The 20,230-nt window shown below is 37.1% G+C and overlaps 2 protein-coding genes across 4 annotated transcripts in view; one reads left to right on the forward strand and one right to left on the reverse strand.

Annotated features, from left to right (window-relative positions):
- Window positions 1-324, forward strand: part of CCDC175 (coiled-coil domain containing 175) — a 136,016-nt gene extending 135,692 nt beyond the window's left edge. For both annotated transcript variants that reach the window (XM_037832604.1, XM_037832605.1), the window contains one exon: window positions 181-324. The gene's annotated coding sequence lies outside the window, so the exon portion shown is untranslated. The remainder of the gene's footprint in view (window positions 1-180) is intronic.
- Window positions 1-20,230, reverse strand: part of LOC119531400 (JNK1/MAPK8 associated membrane protein) — a 27,082-nt gene continuing 6,852 nt past the window's right edge. For both annotated transcript variants that reach the window (XM_037832608.1, XM_037832607.1), the window contains exons 4-7: window positions 17,194-17,400; window positions 4,205-4,386; window positions 2,931-3,007; window positions 1-989 (exon numbers count right to left, since the gene is read on the reverse strand). In XM_037832608.1, the coding sequence (XP_037688536.1) occupies window positions 771-989; window positions 2,931-3,007; window positions 4,205-4,386; window positions 17,194-17,400 (685 nt within the window). In that variant the 3' untranslated portion in view covers window positions 1-770. The remainder of the gene's footprint in view (window positions 990-2,930; window positions 3,008-4,204; window positions 4,387-17,193; window positions 17,401-20,230) is intronic.

A 20,230-nucleotide genomic window follows, 5' to 3' on the forward strand; every position in this document is an offset into this window, starting at 1 on the left:
TGAAATGTAAGAAGAAGGAAATATATGAATACATGTATTTACTCATTTGGGAAAGAGACACTGATCTTACTACTTAATGTTTTTAAGGTTATTTCTAGAATTAGTGCAGAAAAAACAATTAAATGTCAGAACATTTGAGACCTTTTGTAGTTAAGCTTTTTATTTTATTTTTCTTTACAGGAACAATAATACGAATGTGCCTTCAACCAAACTATTTAAACAGAAAATGTATTATATAAATTATGTTCTATTTTGTAATATATCAAAATACTGTTTTGGTGAAAATAAATAGATAACAAAATACAACATACATTATTTCCATGTTTGCTATCAGATCCTACATGTATGCTTTTCTTTATAATTCATTATAGGTGAAAAACAAATTGAAATATAACACAGGCATGCAAAATTATGCCACTTCTAAGGATTCCAGGTTACACTTCTTATAGTTTTTCTTAATACTAATAAAAATGGGGACAACACACTGCTAGGTATACAGAAACATGATTTTGCTCTAAGGAGTAACTGAACTATTGAGAGAGGCAAATGTTAACTAGTAGGCTTCTACAGTAATATAATATTTTACTATATAACAGAGTATTATAATATTTTATATTTTTCCAAGTCTAACCATAAAGTCCAGTAAGTAAAAAAAAAATTAAGAGACATGGACAATCTCATTCCCATGTGTGACATAAGAGTACTGGTACAATTTTTATTTCTTTACTTTTTTATTAAGAACACTTCTTAGATTGTTTGGCACTTTACACTCAGTGTCCATTGGCTCCTTCTGAGAGAATCCGTGAAGGCTCAGTAAATTTAGCGGTGAATAAGTAAAAAAGGGCTGGTGTAGGTACTAAAGCCAAAAGAGGTAAGTCTTGCTCTAGTTTATCCACTCTGGAAATGGAGATTATCCCGTAGGCATGAAGTAACCAGTGGCTAAAAAGAACAATAAGTCTTTTCTTTCTGACCAGAAGATCATAGCAGTTCTATATTATTTTATGAAAGAAAGAAAAAAGAAATATAGATTATTGGGCTGAATTAGCTTTTAATTTATTCATTTTTATCTTAACAGCATCATTGTTTTCACATAAGATTATAACCTCATTATCACGGAATGCTTGAGCTTTAAAAGGAACCTAAAAAAATCACCCAGTCTAGCCACCACACTTTTCAGATGAGGCCGCTGAGGCTCCTACGGTAACACGAAGAATCAGCAGCAGCACCAAGGCAAGAGCCCTGGTCTCTAATTCCCACCCGACCCTTTGGTTTCTTATGAAAGATATAAACTAGAAGGGGAACTCCACATTAAGTGCCTTCTTCCTGCCCTGATCCACAGGCAACCATGAGTCTCTGGGTGGGAAACAGGAGTTCAGAAACCCAAATTCCTTAACCTCTCACACCATTTCCTAGAGTCTGCTGCCTGAATAATCAGGAAGGAGCTGAAGTGACATGTGAATACTCTGATTTCCTCCTAATCTTTAATACAGCTCTATTATATGCAGTAATTGGAAGGACCAAACTAAACGTGCTAATACATACATTAAAATGCAATCTTTAATAGGTTAGTAGTTACCAATTGTCTCTTTTTATGGGTCATTGACTCACCCACAGCTAAGTTGTCTTCTCCTGATTCAACTCTCTATTTCTGATTCATGTGTAGGGTGCTAATCGAAGGGCATGAACAGTATTTATATAGGAAAGATTTTTATATACATTAGCTTCAAGCTAATTTAGCAGTGTAGAGCTAATTCTTACCTACCTCTAGGAGATATGGATGACATATAAAAATTCAAAAATCTCATTTTATTCACATATCCAGATTTTGCCCACCTTAAATCTTTCCTTAAGGTTGGTAAAAATGACAAGACTAATTTGTTAATCTTCTCTATTTGTTGTTGCTAAGTTGATTAAAGATTATGAATAAGAAATGTAGGTGGTCTAGAAAGTAGAAACATCTCAATATTTACCATAAGAATATTCTGTCTAGTTTCTCTATTATTCTACTTAAAAGACACTATACTCTCTAGGTTTTTTTTTTTTTTTTCCTTTCCCTCACTTGCTCTTTCATTAGTGTAAAAGGAAAAGTGATATCAATAGTAAGTAACCACTCTAAAAGGGTTCACAACTCATTTTGTCTTGGCTGAGCTTTTTTCTAAGACTTGTGAGAAAGCACAGCTCTTATCAACTGTGGTGGGCAGCCTAAGACAGTTCATATGCACTAGATTAGCAAGCATAAAATGGAAGAGTACTAAGATACTCTTAGTATTTTTATTATACATTTATTCTTTTAAAATTTAGCCTCAAAATAAACAGTTCTTTCTAACGGGTCTTTCAGGCCTTCCACTGAAATACTAAAAAGTTAGAAGCACAAAAAGGGTATCAAAAAATAAACAGTACAAGAATTAATGTGGCTATTAATGTTATTTCCTAATCACTAAAATAGACAATAGAAGGCAAAAGTAAACATTCATCATCAAGAAAATAAAATTGGAGATAAAATATAGGACAGGAAATGCATGATGTAATTACTAGTGCTCTATTAGTGTTGACATTGCAAAATAAAGTATAAAATTAGTTCTATATACAGTCACGCTTTTTCACATTTCCCCCAAAATACTGTTAGTAAGTTTCAACATTTCAAAAAAAATATTTTCTATATGAGTAAATTATATGAAATAATTTTTCTCTACCATACTGGATGGTTGAGCCTGATTACTTCACTACTTTGCCGATTTCCCAAGCAAATATAACCAGTGCATAACCTTTCCTAAACTTTACTAATGAGCTAAAAGCTACTGACTGATTTAGCAATTAGCCAAGGATTACTAAAACCAGGAGATGTGCCATAGCATATCAAATGTACTAGTCTCCTAGTCAACTGTCAAATCTATAAAAAAATTCTTTAACAGAGGAAAAAAATTTCCTACCTCTATTTCAGAAGCCGACATGTACACAGCCAGAGTAACCAAAGATAACACTAATATAATGTATGGGAAGGCATAATCTGAAAAACAAACATTGGTATTATGCTGAAAAATGAAACAAATTTCCTGAATAAACCACCAAAAATTTCTAATGGCATTATTCTCTTTAGATTCAAAGCCTTTCTCGATCAATTCTTTGAATGACTGAAGTTGTAATACCCTAAGGCATGGGCCAGCCAACTTTTTCTATAAAGGATCAGATGGAAATATTTTTGGCTTCGTGTGCCACAAGGGCTCTGTCACAATTACTGAAACCTATAGTTGTAGTGGGAAAGCAGCCATAGAAGATAAAAATAATAATAATAATAATGAATGGGCCTGGCTGTATTCCAAAAAGACATTATGGACACTTTTTGAATTTCATATAATTTTCACCTGTCAAGTAATATTATTCTTCTTTTGATTCTTACTCCAACCATTTAAAAATGTAAAAACCATCCTTAGCTCATGACCTAGCTATGCAGACCCCCTGACCTAAGGCATCCATTTTCTGTAACAAATTAAAATCTCTTATGCATCTAGAATGGTACTAGCTGTATACCAAACTTGGGAGAAGTGAGAAATTATTCAAATAATTTTCTGTGTTTTGTGATTCAGATGAGGATTGTAGGTTAAGAAAGGCTATAAGAATAAACCAGCTTTAGAACTGTTTAGAAAAGTTCATGAATCAGTAAACCTCAAAGCAAATGATCACTTGGTACTCAATGTCAAAATTCTAGAAATTTCTACCTCACAATATAGTAATAATACTTGAAACAAAATTTTTCCCTGCAAAATACCACCTATGTCTTAAAATGCTTAAAAGTAAGGATTTTTGGCTGTCTGTAAAAGGTTTTCAAAAAGAAACTTAGAGATCGAAGACCTAACAATGCTAAATAGTATATATTATCAAGAGTAATCTTGCATATTAAATGAAAACTGGTTTTTGTTTTTAATTTATACTTAAGTTGTTAAAACCCCTTTGGTTCATTTGTTATCATTCTGTTTAGGTTATGAGCTTCAAATGCAAGGGGGGTCCTAAATAAAAGTCAGTTTTGATTAGCTTCTGTTAATTTCTTAATTTCTATTCCATTCCAAGATAAGAGTGATCATACGTTTTAAGAAAATATGTATTGAGGTTTATTTTCAAAGATTAAAAGCTCCCAAATTAAATTCAGAGGAAATACTGCTTATCACATATAATAATAAATTTTGTTTACTTTATCCTTCAAACTTACATAAAAGGCCTCCGCCAACTGCCTGAAGCAGGGTTAAAATTGGGAAGAAGTAAAGTGCAGCATAAATACTTTTAAATCGATCAGATTTCCCTAACCCACAGGCAATCTTCTTTACCAGAAGAGGTCGGAGTAGCATCATTAATACCAAGCAGAGAGCATAGTAGATAAATACAATGGTGTATCTGTAACATAAAATGAGGAATTTTTAACATGAAAAAGGTTTTAAAAACTTTTTATCCTTGACAACATTTTAAATCAAAGATTCTTTAAAAAGTATATTAAAAGTATACCCATTGAATATTAAGATTGGTGAAGGGTTGACCAGACTCCCATATACTGCTAGAGAGTATAGACTGGTTCCTGTCTAGAAGGCAGTTTGAAAATATTTATCAAAAATCCTAAAGTGTTATACTCTTTGGTCCAGCAATTTTACTTGTAGAAATTTATCAAAAGAGAAACAACCAAGGGTATACACAAAAAAGTTTATGTACAAGGATTCTTACTGAATTATTTATAATAAAGAAAAGACAGGAAAAAATAAATATTCAACAATAGGAAATTGGTTAAATTTTATAGCACATTCATGTTGGAATACTACACAGCCATTACAAATCTAGTTATTAAGAAATATTAATGGTAAAAGTAACTGTGCCTAATATGCTAAGTGACAACAGTTTACAAAATAATATGTATACAGCATAACCTTAATGTTCTTTGAAAAAATATACACATACATGAAGCAATGAACCTTAAAAGACAAAACTTTAAGCAACAGTTATTTCAAGGAAACGGATTATAGACCACTTTATTTTGTGTGCATTTTTCCTGTATTTTTCAAATGACCTATAATATAAGAGAAAAAAGTTGTACAAAGATCTCTCTCTGTATCACCCGACTATACTTTCCAGCTCTTTCCTTTAAATAATGGATTTCTATGCATGCAGTTCTAGCTTCTTTTTCATGAGAATTTTCAGGTCATTTTGACTACCCTACTATTCCAGCCTTCTCCTTTTACAGGGGAGAATCTCAGAGAGCACAGGAGTCATTTCAGATCACCAACCATGTGCTTCCTCCCCATGCAGTGTTATGATACCGTATTCCTGTGTTCTTGTGTTGTTTTTAGGTCCAGTTCTGTACTATATTGCATTATTATATGTTTGACTATTTGCATGATGAATTTCCATGCCTTGTTATGCCACCCCCTATCAACACCAAAACAAAGTGAAACATACCCAGTTCCAAAACTTGTAGAGCCTTAAAAGCTCTAAAAGATTATTTTAATCAGAAGAAAACCATCATGTATTACCCCTCCTAATGAACTAGAAAACTAGCCTCCATCAGCAGATACCTGTTTCCCAATCCTGCCCTCCACCAGAAGACCTCATTATTTTCACCCTTCCCCCATTTCAATCCATGACCTTTACCTATGGATAAATCTGACAAGCTAAAGCTGAACTTTGCTACAATAGTAATAGCTGCTCATTTTAATAGCTCATTCTTAAAGCTTCAGTACTATAAAACTTTTTTTTGTAGTAGGTTATTAAGGATAGAAGCTTACATGTTTTTCCATGTCTCATCTAATAGATTTCCCCTCAAAACTATAATTATCAAAAAAAAAAAAAAACTATAATTATCAGTAAAATACTCTGATATTTTTCAATTTGTAAGGAATTAATATATATATATACCAACAGGGAAAATAACCTCCATTAGTCAATGTAATAAGTGGTACAAAGGTCTGGTAATCCTGTGCCACTGCTTTTTGTTGAATCCCCAAAGAAAAAAATTATAATGACTTCTGGTAGCCTTACAGCCTTCTGAAATGTTTATACCCAGTTGGCCATATATTTAAGCTTACAATGGTTATATAAAGTAAATAATATATATAAACTCAATTCTATAAGTTACTATAAAGTGCACTTATAATTTTTTTAAGTCACTGTTTCATATAATTAATAAAATAAGGCAGGCTGTTCCACACTGACTATTGGTAAAGCTGCTAAGAAAAAAAAAATCTATTTAATTCAGAGATGAACAGATGGAAAAAGCTCTAATCAATGAAGTTGTGCAATGATTCCAATTGTCTAAAAGTACTGTGATGAGAGTCTTAGGCTACACCCAACTCAGCAAGAAAGAGCTGCAATTAATTAAAAATGGCTATCACAAGTGCAGAATGAGGAGCAATTTGCCATTTCTGTTTTAATCTTACATTTTTGACCCTCCTTCTACAGGCTTTACAAATACTATAATAAACACCATAAATGTGACTATGCGTAAATGAGCCTAATTTTGTTTTAAATAAGATGGCTATACATCTTTTTGAAATATGATATCCAATTCACTTCTTAAGACCTCTCAATCAAATCAGGTTAAGTTTTGCAAGTTCCAAAGAGAACCTCTGACCAGAGAATAACTGTTTTTAGAGCTAAGAATTATAGCTTTACTACAGCAGCAAAGAGGAAGTTATGTCTTTTATATACAAACTGTAATCATATGTGCATGTGTGTGAATAATGTATTTATATAAAATAACAAATAATTTAAATAGACTTGAAGGTAGGAAGGGGGAGAAGACTTTTGAATCTGGGTATCTGAATCTTGTTTTTGAAATTACCTTTTAACAAACGTGTATGTTTTTGACATTTTACTATTAAAAACTAGTCAAAAGGGACTCACTTTATTGCATATAATGTGTAACAGACACTTACTACAACTATGAGAACATAAATACCAGACCTTTTTATTATATCTTTACCAAGAAAAACACATGAAAAACAAACAACAGCAATTTAAAGAAATTCTAAAATGAAGTAGCCTGGGATAATATTATACAGAATCTTATGAATTTGATATTTTTTAAAACAAAATATTCTGGTGGAATTCACAAATATTTATTTGGAAAAAGCAAAAAAAAAAAAAGAACATTAATCTAAGCACTTTAATAATAATGCTGGGAGGCAGGGCAAGATGGCAGACTGGTGAGCTGTATGTTTTAGTTACTCCTCCAGGAAAGTAGGTAGAAAGCCAGGAACCGCGTGGACTGGACACCACAGAGCAATCTGACTTTGGGCATACTTCATACAACACTCATGAAAACGTGGAACTGCTGAGATCAGCAAAATCTGTAAGTTTTTGCGGCCAAGGGACCAGCGCCCCTCCCTGCCAGGCTCAGTCCCGGGGGAGGAGGGGCTGTCAGCTCCAGGAAGGAGAAGGGAGAACGGCAGTGGCTGCCCTTATCGGAAACTCATTCTACTGATTCAAACTCCAACCATAGATAGACTGAGACCAGACACCAGAGAATCTGAGAGCAGCCAGCCCAGCAGAGAGGAGACAGGCATAGAAAAAAAACAACACGAAAAACTCCGAAATAAAAGCGGAGGATTTTTGGAGTTCTGGTGAACATAGAAAGGGGAAGGGCCCTGAGGCGCATATGCAAATCCCGAAGAAAAGCTGATCTCTCTGCCCTGTGGACCTTTCCTTAATGGCCCTGGTTGCTTTGTCTCTTAGCATTTCAATAACCCATTAGATCTCTGAGGAGTGCCCGTTTTTTTTTTTTTTTTTTTTTTTTTTAATTCTTTTTTCTTTTTCTAAAACACTTACTCAAAGAAGCCCAATACAGAAAGCTTCAAAGACTTGCTATTTGGGCAGGTCAAGTCAAGAGCAGAACTAGGAGAGCTCTGAGACAAAACGCAATAATCCAGTGGCTGAGAAAATTCACTAAACACCACAACTTCCCAAGAAAAGGGGGGTGTCTGCTCACAGCCATCATCCTGGTGGACAGGAAACACTCCTGCCCATCGCCAGCCCCATAGCCCAGAGCTGCCCCACACAACCCAGTGTGACAGAAGTGCTTCAAATAACAGCCACACACCACAAAACTGGGCGTGGACATTAGCCTTCCCTGCAACCTCAGCTGATTGTCCCAGAGTTGGGAAGGTGGAGCAGGGTGAATTAACAAAGCCCCATTCAACCATCATTTCAGCAGACTGGGAGCCTCCCTACACAGCCCAGCAGCCCAGAACTGCCCTGGGGGGACGGCACTCACCTGTGACATAGCACAGTCATCCCTCAACAGAGGACCCGGGGTGCACGGCCTGGAAGAGGGGCCCACTTGCAAGTCTCAGGAGCCATACGCCAATACCAAGGACTTGTGGGTCAGTGGCAGAGACAAACTGTGGCAGGACTGAACTGAAGGATTAGACTATTGCAGCAGCTTTAAAACTCTAGGATCACCAGGGAGATTTGATTGTTAGAGCCACCCCCCCCCTCCCTGACTGCCCAGAAACACGCCCCATATACAGGGCAGGCAACACCAACTACACACGCAAGCTTGGTACACCAATTGGACCCCACAAGACTCACTCCCCCACTCACCAAAAAGGCTAAGCAGGGGAGAACTGGCTTGTGGAGAACAGGTGGCTCATGGACGCCACCTGCTGGTTAGTTAGAGAAAGTGTACTCCACAAAGCTGTAGATCTGATAAATTAGAGATAAGGACTTCAATTGGTCTACAAATCCTAAAAGAACGCTATCAAGTTCAACAAATGCCATGAGGCCAAAAACAACAGAAAATTATAAAGCATATGAAAAAACCAGACGATATGGATAACCCAAGCCCAAGCACCCAAATCAAAAGACCAGAAGAGACACAGCACCAACAGCAGCTACTCAAAGAACTAAAGATGAACAATGAGACCATAGTACGGGAGATAAAGGAAATCAAGAAGACCCTAGAAGAGCATAAAGAAGACATTGCAAGACTAAATAAAAAAATGGATGATCTTATGGAAATTAAAGAAACTGTTGACCAAATTAAAAAGATTCTGGACACTCATAGTACAAGACTAGAGGAAGTTGAACAACGAATCAGTGACCTCGAAGATGACAGAATGGAAAATGAAAGCATAAAAGAAAGAATGGGGAAAAAAATTGAAAAAATCGAAATGGACCTCAGGGATATGATAGATAATATGAAACGTCCAAATATAAGACTCATTGGTGTCCCAGAAGGGGAAGAAAAGGGTAAAGGTCTAGGAAGAGTATTCAAAGAAATTGTTGGGGAAAACTTCCCAAATCTTCTAAACAACATAAATACACAAATCATAAATCCTCAGCGAACTCCAAATAGAATAAATCCAAATAAACCCACTCCGAGACATATACTGATCACACTATCAAACACAGAAGAGAAGGAGCAAGTTCTGAAAGCAGCAAGAGAAAAGCAATTCACCACATACAAAGGAAACAGCATAAGACTAAGTAGTGACTACTCAGCAGCCACCATGGAGGCAAGAAGGCAGTGGCACGATATATTTAAAATTCTGAGTGAGAAAAATTTCCAGCCAAGAATACTTTATCCAGCAAAGCTCTCCTTCAAATTTGAGGGAGAGCTTAAATTTTTCACAGACAAACAAATGCTGAGAGAATTTGCTAACAAGAGACCTGCCCTACTGGAGATACTCAAGGAAGCCCTACAGACAGAGAAACAAAGAAAGGACAGAGAGACTTGGAGAAAGGTTCAGTACTAAAGAGATTCGGTATGGGTACAATAAAGGATATTAATAGACAGAGGGGAAAAATATGACAAACATAAACCAAAGGATAAGATGGCTGATTCAAGAAATGCCTTCACGGTTATAACGTTGAATGTAAATGGATTAAACTCCCCAATTAAAAGATATAGATTCGCAGAATGGATCAAAAAAAATGAACCATCAATATGTTGCATACAAGAGACTCATCTTAGACACAGGGACACAAAGAAACTGAAAGTGAAAGGATGGAAAAAAATATTTCATGCAAGCTACAGCCAAAAGAAAGCAGGTGTAGCAATATTAATCTCAGATAAAATAGACTTCAAATGCAGGGATGTTTTGAGAGACAAAGAAGGCCACTACGTACTAATAAAAGGGGCAATTCAGCAAGAAGAAATAACAATCGTAAATGTCTATGCACCCAACCAAGGTGCCACAAAATACATGAGAGAAACACTGGCAAAACTAAAGGAAGCAATCGATGTTTCCACAATAATTGTGGGAGACTTCAACACATCACTCTCTCCTATAGATAGATCAACCAGACAGAAGACCAATAAGGAAATTGAAAACCTAAACAATCTGATAAATGAATTAGATTTAACAGACATATACAGGACATTACATCCCAAATCACCAGGATACACATACTTTTCTAGTGCTCATGGAACTTTCTCCAGAATAGATCATATGCTGGGACATAAAACAAGCCTCAATAAATTTAAAAAGATTGAAATTATTCAAAGCACATTCTCTGACCACAATGGAATACAATTAGAAGTCAATAACCATGAGCCCTCTACCACAGGTTTTACCCTTGGGAAGACGGTTGCTGCAAAGGAGAGGCTAGGCCTCCCTATGGTTGTGCCTAAGAGCCTCCTCCCGAATGCCTCTTTGTTGCTCAGATGTGGCCCTGTCTCTCTAGCTAAGCCAACTTGAAAGGTGAAATCACTGCCCTCCCCCCTACGTGGGATCAGACACCCAGGGGAGTGAATCTCCCTGGCAACGTGGAATATGACTCCCGGGGAGGAATGTAGACCTGGCATCGTGGGACCCTAGAACATCTTCTTGACCAAAAGGAGGATGTGAAAGGAAATGAAATAAGCTTCAGTGGCAGAGAGAATCCAAAAGGAGCCGAGAGGTCACTCTGGTGGGCACTCTTACGCACAGACAACCCTTTTTAGGTTCTAAAGAATTGGGGTAGCTGGTGGTGGATACCTGAAACTATCAAACTACAACCCAGAACCCATGAATCTCGAAGACAGTTGTATAAAAATGTAGCTTATGAGGGGTGACAAGGGGATTGGGAAAGCCATAAGGACCACACTCCACTTTGTCTAGTTTATGGATGGATGAGTAGAAAAATATGGGAAGGAAACAAACAGACAAAGGTACCCAGTGTTCTTTTTTACTTCAATTGCTCTTTTTCACTCTAATTATTATTCTTGTTATTCTTGTGTGTGTGCTAATGAAGGTGTCAGGGATTGATTTGGGTGATGAATGTACAACTATGTAATGGTACTGTGAACAATCGAAAGTACGATTTGTTTTGTATGACTGCGTGGTATATGAATATCTCAATAAAATGAAGATTAAAAAAAAAAAAAAAAAAGACATAATGCTGAGCAAAATAAGCCAGGCACAAAAAGAGAGATATTGTATGTTACCACTAATGTGAATTCTGTGAAAAATGTACAATGTTTTATACTGTAGAATGTAGGGGACCTAGAGATACCAATTAGTGGAGGGGGAATGATAATCTAATAAGAACAGATAAACTATGGAGGGTAATCTCAATGTTATGGGAATGCTCAGGAATGATTATGGTTTGTAAACTTTCTTGGATATAGTAAGATCATGTTGGAAGCAATAGAGTTATTTTAGTTTTTTTTTTCTCTTATTCCTTTGTTTTCTTAGGGGTTGTTAATTTTCTTGGGGTATGGTAGGAACATGTTGGAAGCAATGTAGTTATTTTAGATTATTTGTTTTTCTTACTCCTGTTTGGACATGGTTTATTAATTTTCTTGGGGTATGGTAGGAACATATTGGAAGCAAAATAATTATTTTAGGTTATTTGTTTTCCTTAATCCATTGCTTTGTTTGAAATGTTGTGGGGGTTTTTTGGTTGTTGTTTGCCTGTTTGTTTTTAATTTTTTGATAAACAAAGTTAAAAAATTGAAAAAAAATCAGTAGAAAAATGGGAGTAAAAACTAAATGACAGATAGGGTGGGATGGGGGGATGGTTTGGGTATTCTCTTTTCACTTTTATTTTTTATTCTTATTCTGATTCTTTCTGATGTAAGGAAAACGTTCAGAAATAGATTGTGGTGATGAACACATAACTATATGATCATACTGTGAACAGTTGATTGTATACCATGGATGACTGTATGGTTTGTGAATATATTTCAATAAAACTGAATTAAAAAAAAAAAAAAAAAAAAGGGATGACGTACAAATACTGATTGATGTTACAACATAAATGAGCATTGAAAATGTTACATTAAGAATACAATCACAAAGAACCAAATCCTGTTATGATTCCATGTATATGAAATGTCCGGAATAGATAAATGTACAGAGACTGAAAGTAGATTACCAGTGGCCTAGCACTGTAGGGGTGGAAAGGTGGGGGCTGGAGGGTCAGGGTTTCTTTTTGGTTGATGAAAATGTTCTAAGATCGATTATGGTTATGGTTGCACAACTCTGTGAATATACTAAAAACCACTGAACTTGACACTTTGAGTGAATTATATCTCAAAAAAGCTATTACCAAAAAAAAATAGTGTTACGAAAAGTGTTACCAAAAAATAAAAAAAAAAGTGTAGATCTATAGGGTTTGGCATCAAGCAATCCTAGTTCAAATCCCAGCTTTGCAACTTCCTAAGTCTCTGACCTTGGGCAGGTCACTTTTGGAGTCCTAGCTTCGTCATTTGAGAGATGGGGATGGTGGGGGAAGTACTAGTGCATATCTAGCATGGTTGTTTTAAGAATTATAAATTATCTAAGTAAAACCTCAGACACTTAGTAGTTGTTCAATAAATGCGATTATTACTCATCCATTTTATATCCCACCCTTGAAAACATAGTGTGATTTTATAACAGATAAATCTTCCTTTGGGTCATTTTTAACAGTACGGTCAAGTAAAGCTTTTTGAATGCCTCTCGGGAGACAAATTCCCAAAATGGAGCTAAAGCTTAAAAGAAAAACATATCCCTTCACATTATTCATGCCACAGTAAGACTTAACACGATGTTGCTTTTCTGTCTCTGACATATCTTCCCCTGACTTGTTTTTATTCCTTGAGCTGATAATTGAAGCTGTCAAAGAAAGCTCATGCCATTCAGTATTTCATTTATGAATTCCAGCTGGAACTAAAGAGTGTGTTGCTGAGTTGAAGAGAGAGAGAAGGCCACTCAGGAAGTAGCCCACCCTCCCAGGACAGTGGGAGATTTGAGCCTTCAGGATGTTTGGTTATTAAACCCGTGTGCAGGAGGGGTTTCCAGCTCATCCATGTGGAGGCTCAGGCCTGGAGGGTGGAGCAAATGCGGAAAGACACCTTGAGAATATTTTGCTGAAATGAAGTCAGGATATACAGCAATTCCTGCCAGAGATCTAAGCATTTCCTGACGCTTTAGAAAGAAAATGAGACTCAAGTATAGCTCTGGTCATAAGTCTCGCACACTGTGCCAGGAACTCTATGGTCCAATGATACAAAGGGATCCAATTCAAAGCGATTCACCCAACAATGATGACATGCTGTGCTCCAGGCACTGGTCTAGACCCTGAAAATACAGAGATGAGCATGAAATGGTGGCTGCAGAGGCGCTCGGCCTTCATGCCACTTTCAGAGAGAGATGAGCACAGAAACAAACAAATGCCCTTCAGAGAAGCACAGCACAGAAGCAAGACACAACCCCTAGGCACCCGGAGCCACACTGGAACATCTACTTAGTGCTGAAGTGTCCTGGGTGTCACATGCTGCTACAGCCTCTCCTAAAATTAGATTTTCTCCTAACTCTCCAGACTGTCTTATTTAGTTCACCCTGTCCCTAAGTCCCTGCATGGATCCTGTCCAAATAGTCCTGTCATTATGACTCATGATCTGAGCAGCAGTCTTATTTAGAACACAGTATTCACAGATGATCTTTTTGTGAACTTTGAAGAAATGCAGAATGGTTGGCAAAACCCCCCACCTCTCAACCGTGCCCTGAGCACGTCTTTCCTTCTCCCACAGCATTCCCCTCTGCTTTGCTCTTGCCCTGATAGGGCTCTCCCATTGCCAGGCCTCTGCTGTCATGCAGGCCAGCATTGTCTTCACCCCATCGTGGTCATTGTTGGGGTGCAGTGAGACTGACCATTGGCTGGGCCCACCACCGGTACCAGTCCCCTTTGGCTCAAAAGCATTGCTGATACTTTGTCTTACAACAGTTTTCCGAGCTTGCTTAATCATAAGAATGTCCAGTGGGCACTTTTTAAAATTCAAATTCCTTACAGCCCTACTGAATCAGCCTTCTTCTTTAATATGTGCTCTAGAAGATTTTAGAGAAAGCAAATTTGGGAAGATTTATCTAACATTTTAGAGGAGACACCCCAAACCAAGACTTTTGGATTTCTTTGCAAATGTGTATATGTATCCAGGCAAACCCTAGAGATGAATGAATTCATAATTGAGCAAATCCCTTCCCCAAAGCATTAACTCTTTCAAGTCACTGAGGAAACACTTGAAAAATTATGATCTGAGAGCACAAGTGTTCCCCAGGGATCGGAAAGTACCTAATATTCATTCTGAAAGCGCAAACTTAACTTCTCCCCAGGGAGTAGTTGGTTTGCCGGTAGGATTTAGAGCTGTGGATATTTCCTGCTTCTAAGCAGAAGTAATAACCCCTAGACATATAAGAGAACTAGTCATGACTTTAAACAGAGACTTCATTTTCCAAGTTCTGTGGAATTCCCAGTGTCTGCAAGGCTGTATGTGTGACTCTTTTTGGAAAGGGTTTATGAATTGTTTTCTGAGGTCTTTTAACTTGATTTGGGGAACAGTGTTTAATGAACCACTTCTGGCAGCCCAGGGGTCAGATATCAGGCAAGCAACAATGGACCACGTCTGGATTTGGAGTCAGGGCGCTATTTTTCCAAGGGTTCCTTGTTGTTGTTTCTGTTTTCAAAACAGGGCGCCACCCTGGTTACATCTGCTCCAGTGTCCCCTTCCTTCTTCTCCAGTACTCTCCCCCTCCATTCATGGTTCTAAGCCAAAACTGACCTCACTTGCCGACACTGCACACATTTTGGTGAGTCCCACTTACAAATGCCAAGAAGTGAGTTATGCAATTTGCTCAGACTTTGTTCAAATTTTCCATATGGCTCTGAGCATAACAACTCTGAGCCTGGACTCCTTGCTTCTACCAAGCCTCTAACTTTGACCTGAACCCTTAACTGGGTAGTGCCCAGAATTTGACAAGAGAAAAGAATGGGATGGATAGGGCCCCAGGCTGGAGAGCTGGGTGGGCCAGACCCGTGGAAACAGCCCGTTGGGCATGCGGGGTCAGTCTGAGTAATTACACTGAAGACGGGGCACAGCAGAAGAATGACCAAGGAACCAGACGTGCAGAGAGCTGGCTGCTCAATGCCTCTTTTGTGCCCTGCTCCATAGAATGACACAGCAATCCAGCCAGAAGCTCCTAGAAGCAAAGAGTGCTTCTTTCAGATGCATCCTCCCCAGATTTGAATCAGATAGAAAGCTGCTGATGTTATAAAAATATAGGACAGGCTCACTTGGGTTGAGTGGGGTCTCAGAACCCACCTGACTCATGTGCCATACAAGTGGTCCTCAAGCCTCTTCAGTCTAAGAGTCCCCCTAGTAGGGCAAAGGAACCCACAGGTCCTCAAGCTTCCTTGCTCAGAAACGCTTACCAGAAGCAGTGAAAAAGATGCTCTTTGACACATCCCAAAGTAATTTGGGCAGAGAATAAAAATATATTTGCAGCCCTCCCAAGGAGCTGGGGGAAAATGTGAAAGTGTTGGACTTCCTCACCTGGGTTGTTGCTGATGTTCTCACAAACATTGAGGACTGACGGTTTGGTGTGCCGAGCCCTTGATTTTTGGGCTTGCCCTTATGAAGCTCTTCACTGCCTGGGAGAGGCTAAGCCTACCTATAATTGTGCCTAAGTCTCCCCCAGAGAACCTCTTTGTTGCTCAGATGTGGCCTCTCTCTCTCTCTCTCTCTCTCTCTCTCTCTCTCTCTGTCTAAGCCCATATGGCAAATAAACTCACTGCCCTCCCCCTTACATGGGACCTAACTCCCAGGGCTGTAAATCTCCCTGGCATCGCAGGATATGACTCCCAGGGATGAACCTGAACTCAGCAGGTGGAATTGAGAGCATCTTCTTGACCAAAAGAGGGAAGCAAAATGAAACAAAATAAAGTTTCAGTGACTGAGAGATCTCAAATGGAGTCGAGAGGTCACTCTGGTGGGCACTCTTACACACTATACAGATAACCCTTTTTAGGTTTTAGTATATAGAAATAGCTATAAGAAATACCTGAAACTATCAAATGGCAACCCAGTAGACTTGACTCTTAAAGACTATTGTATAACAACGCTACATACAAAGGGTGGTAGTGTGCTTGTGAAAATCCTGTAGATCACACTCCCTTTATCCAGTGTATGGATGGATGAGCAGAAAAACGGGGACAAAAACTATATGAAAAATAGGGTGGGATGGGGGGGATGATTTGGGTGTTCTTTTTACTTTTAGTTTTCATTCTCATTTTTATTCCTTCTGGTGTAAGGAAAATGTTCAAAAATAGATTGGGGTGATGAATGCACAACTATATGATGGTACTGTGAACAGTTGATTGTACACCATGGATGATTGTATGGTATGTGAATATATCTCAATAAAACTGAATTCAAAAAAAAAAATAATAATAATAATAATGCCAACTAAAAAGTGCCTCTTTTAAGTAAGGCATTGCACATGGTATCTGATATGTGATGACTCATTTACCCCTCATAATCACCCTATGAGATATTATTATTCCCATTTGGGAAAACTGAGGTTAGCAAGTGGCAGACCCAGAATTCAAGACCAAGCCTATTGTTGCTCCAAAGCCCAGACTCTCCTATATGTTAGATATTGTTTCTTTGTTGCATATAGAAAATATTTTCTTTATAACTTCCTCTTTTAAAAACTGATAGAAATATCTGGAGTTTTTATTTCAGAAGGGTATATATATATATAACATTGAAACAAAAATATCTTCACTTCTATTACAGTAGGATATATTTCTACTCTCCCCCCTGACCACATATGCCTTAAAAGAGGAAAACCATTTCTGTTTATCAACCCAGTGCCTAGAAGCCACTGGACAGTGCTCCATCTATTGAAATGAATGAAATCTATAATTATCCTCAGAGTTTTAAAAAAAATAACCTTAAGCCTAAATACTTACAGTGGGTAGACAGCTTCATGAGTACAGTGCACTGTGGTAACATAATCTGGACTTGGGTTGTAAAGCATCGTGTACCAATCAGAAAGCATCAATACTCGACATGAACGGATGTAAAGAGCACCAACTGGATCACTCACAAGTAAGGTGATAATAGCTGCCATGCTGCATTCAAATAATGCTGTTATATGCTGGAAAAGTGCACTGGAACTAGAGAAAGAAAAGAAGCACAATTACCAGAGAAATTTCAGTGTCTGAATAGCTTTTAATAAAATTTGTATTTGTTTAAAGATCTGAGGTCTAAAAAAATTTTAAACTGAAAAATTCTAAAACTAGAATATCTTCTAAATAGATTAGAAAAGTCAAAAATATGTGAAAACTATTTGAGAAGAGTTTAAACTTGTTTACTAAAAAGGGGTATTCATCCCAGATAACACCATGCCAAAATTATATAAATATGCAGAAAAGCAGAAATTAGATCTAACATATATCTTTAGTATCTTGAACAATTATTGTTATATTTCTTAGTTATCACTGCATTATTTTAAGTTATCTTAAAATATAAAAGTACCTATAAGATTATATTTATATTTAACATGTTAGTTTTAAGATACAATAAACATTATAAGCTCACCACCTAATCCAATAACTGAAAGTTTGTATCTACCTCTGTGTTCCTCTTATCCCATACCCTTGCTTCTCTGCTAGCTGTACCCATTATACTAAATTATTTTTATCACTTCACTGCTTTTACACTTGATCTCAGCCAAAAGGCTGAGAAGTGCTATCACTTCATTGCTTTTTCTAGTTTTTAATACAAATTTTGTCTATGCCTTAAAATTACTGTTTAGTTCTTTTTATTATGAACTCTATAAAATGATATCACATTAATTTAAGTATTCTGGGATTGTTTTTTCCATTCAAAATTACATTTCCAAGATTGATCCATGTTGTTGCTTATAGCTGATATTCAGTCATTTTCCCTACTGTATAATCTGTGTGATCATACTGTGATTTGCTGATCTGTTCTACTTTGTTAATTAAATGTGTTGCAAATGTCTTTCTCTCAGTTTGTGGGCTGAATTTTCACTTTCTCTGTGATGTTTTCTTATGAATTAAGTTTCATTATAGTTGACTTAATTGATTTTTAATTTCTGATTAGCAGTTTTAATGTTTTGTTTAAGAAATCCTTCCCCACCACAAGATTTAAAAAATATATACATTATCCTATATTTATTTTTCACATTTAAATCATTAACTCATTAGAATAGACTTCTGTGTATAAGGTAGATAGAATTTAACTTTAAATTTTCCCATTTGGATACTCAATTGTCTCAGCAGCATTTTACTGAAAGTCACTCCTCTCCCCACACTAATTTTCCATGTCACTTTTGCATGTAAAGTTTCATATATAATTGGGTCTGTTTTTAGGCTTTGTTCCTAGGGTCCATTTATCTATCCCTGAAACAACAGAATAATACAACAATCTAATAACCCAAATTCTTCTTAAATAGTCTTGGCTATTCTTGTACCTTTGCTCTTCCACATAAATTTTAGAATCAGCTTGTTAAGTTCCATTATATAAATCCAATATAAATTTGATTTATATTGAAACTAAACATCAAGTTGAAGTGGAATAACATCTTTTCAATAGTTGGGCTTCCTAATCATGAAGATGGGTATCTCTCACTTAGATATACTTTAATGTCCATTTAGTCTTAGCTACCATATAGTACTTATGGTACTGTAAATGAAATATAGGAAAGTAATTGACTTTGTATATTTATCTTACAGCCAGCCTCTAAACTAAACTCTTATTTCTAATATCTAGTCTATGGATGCTTTTAAGTTTTCTATTTGAACAATGTTTCAGTTATCTATCACTGCATAACCAACTACCTAAAAATTTAGTAGTTTGAAACAACAGTCATTGATTATTTCTCACTGCTGTGTCATCTGACTGGTTTTGGCTGGGCAGTCCTTTCTGCTCCATGTGGTGCTGACATGGGAAGCAGTCACCTGGAGGTTAGACTGGGCTTCAACATTCAAGATGGCTCACTGACGTGGCTGGCATAGGTGCTGCTGTCAGCTGGGAACACAGCTAGGCCACTGACTGGACTACCTTGGTTCTTCTCCATGTGGCCTCTCTTTCATCTTTGGTGCTCTGCAGTTTAATTAAGATGCATTTAGGTCCAAATTTCTTTCTTTCTTCTGCTTGTGACCCTGTTTTTCTTCCTGGATCTGTGAATCTTATGTTTTTCATTATTTCTGTAAAAGCTGCAGCCAGTATCTCTTTAAATATTGGTTCTCCTTCATTTTCTCAATTTTCTCTAAGATTCTGACAGATTCTATGGGCAAAGGATTAACAAAATCTTTCTCCCGAATATGAAAATATGACCTTCAGCTAACTTCTAGCTCTGTTCCTCTGGGAGCCTGATAAGAGCAGAATATCAATTATATTGCTATGCTACATTCCATATGATACAAATGACTCCTGACTGGTAAACTGCATGTGAACTGCAGAGAACTGTAAGTGAACTATAAATACTTGCTGGGGATGCCATGCTTTGGGGTTTTTGAATTCAGTGATTCTTATAACTGGCATGTTCCATGTCAGACCCTGGATGCCATACTTATGGAGTTGTTACAAGGGAGACTGGCTCCTATGGGACATAAGACTAAGGCAGGACAACTCCCTCACCCACCCAGTGTAGATCTCATCTCCTTGTACCTCAGCTAAGTTGCTTCAAGGGCTATTGCTAACAATGACTGTCTCCTGATGCCCTACTGGAAAGCTGTATCCCCCTCCCTTTTCCTTCTGAGTAGACGAGTACCAAGTATGGCTTATGGGTGTCTTGTGAGTCTGTACATTTAGTTGAACCTAAAAAGACTTCCAGGAGGTATTACAGACACATATTACAGCTTCTCATCCCATCCTGTGTCTCTAAAATTTATCATATTTTCCTTCTAATCTCTCAGTGCTGCGTTCTGCATTCTGTGTTATTTCTTCATGTATATTTTTTCTATTTCACTGTTTCTA

This window comes from Choloepus didactylus, chromosome 4 (assembly GCF_015220235.1).
Source record: "Choloepus didactylus isolate mChoDid1 chromosome 4, mChoDid1.pri, whole genome shotgun sequence".
NCBI classification, from domain to species: Eukaryota; Metazoa; Chordata; class Mammalia; order Pilosa; family Megalonychidae; genus Choloepus; species Choloepus didactylus.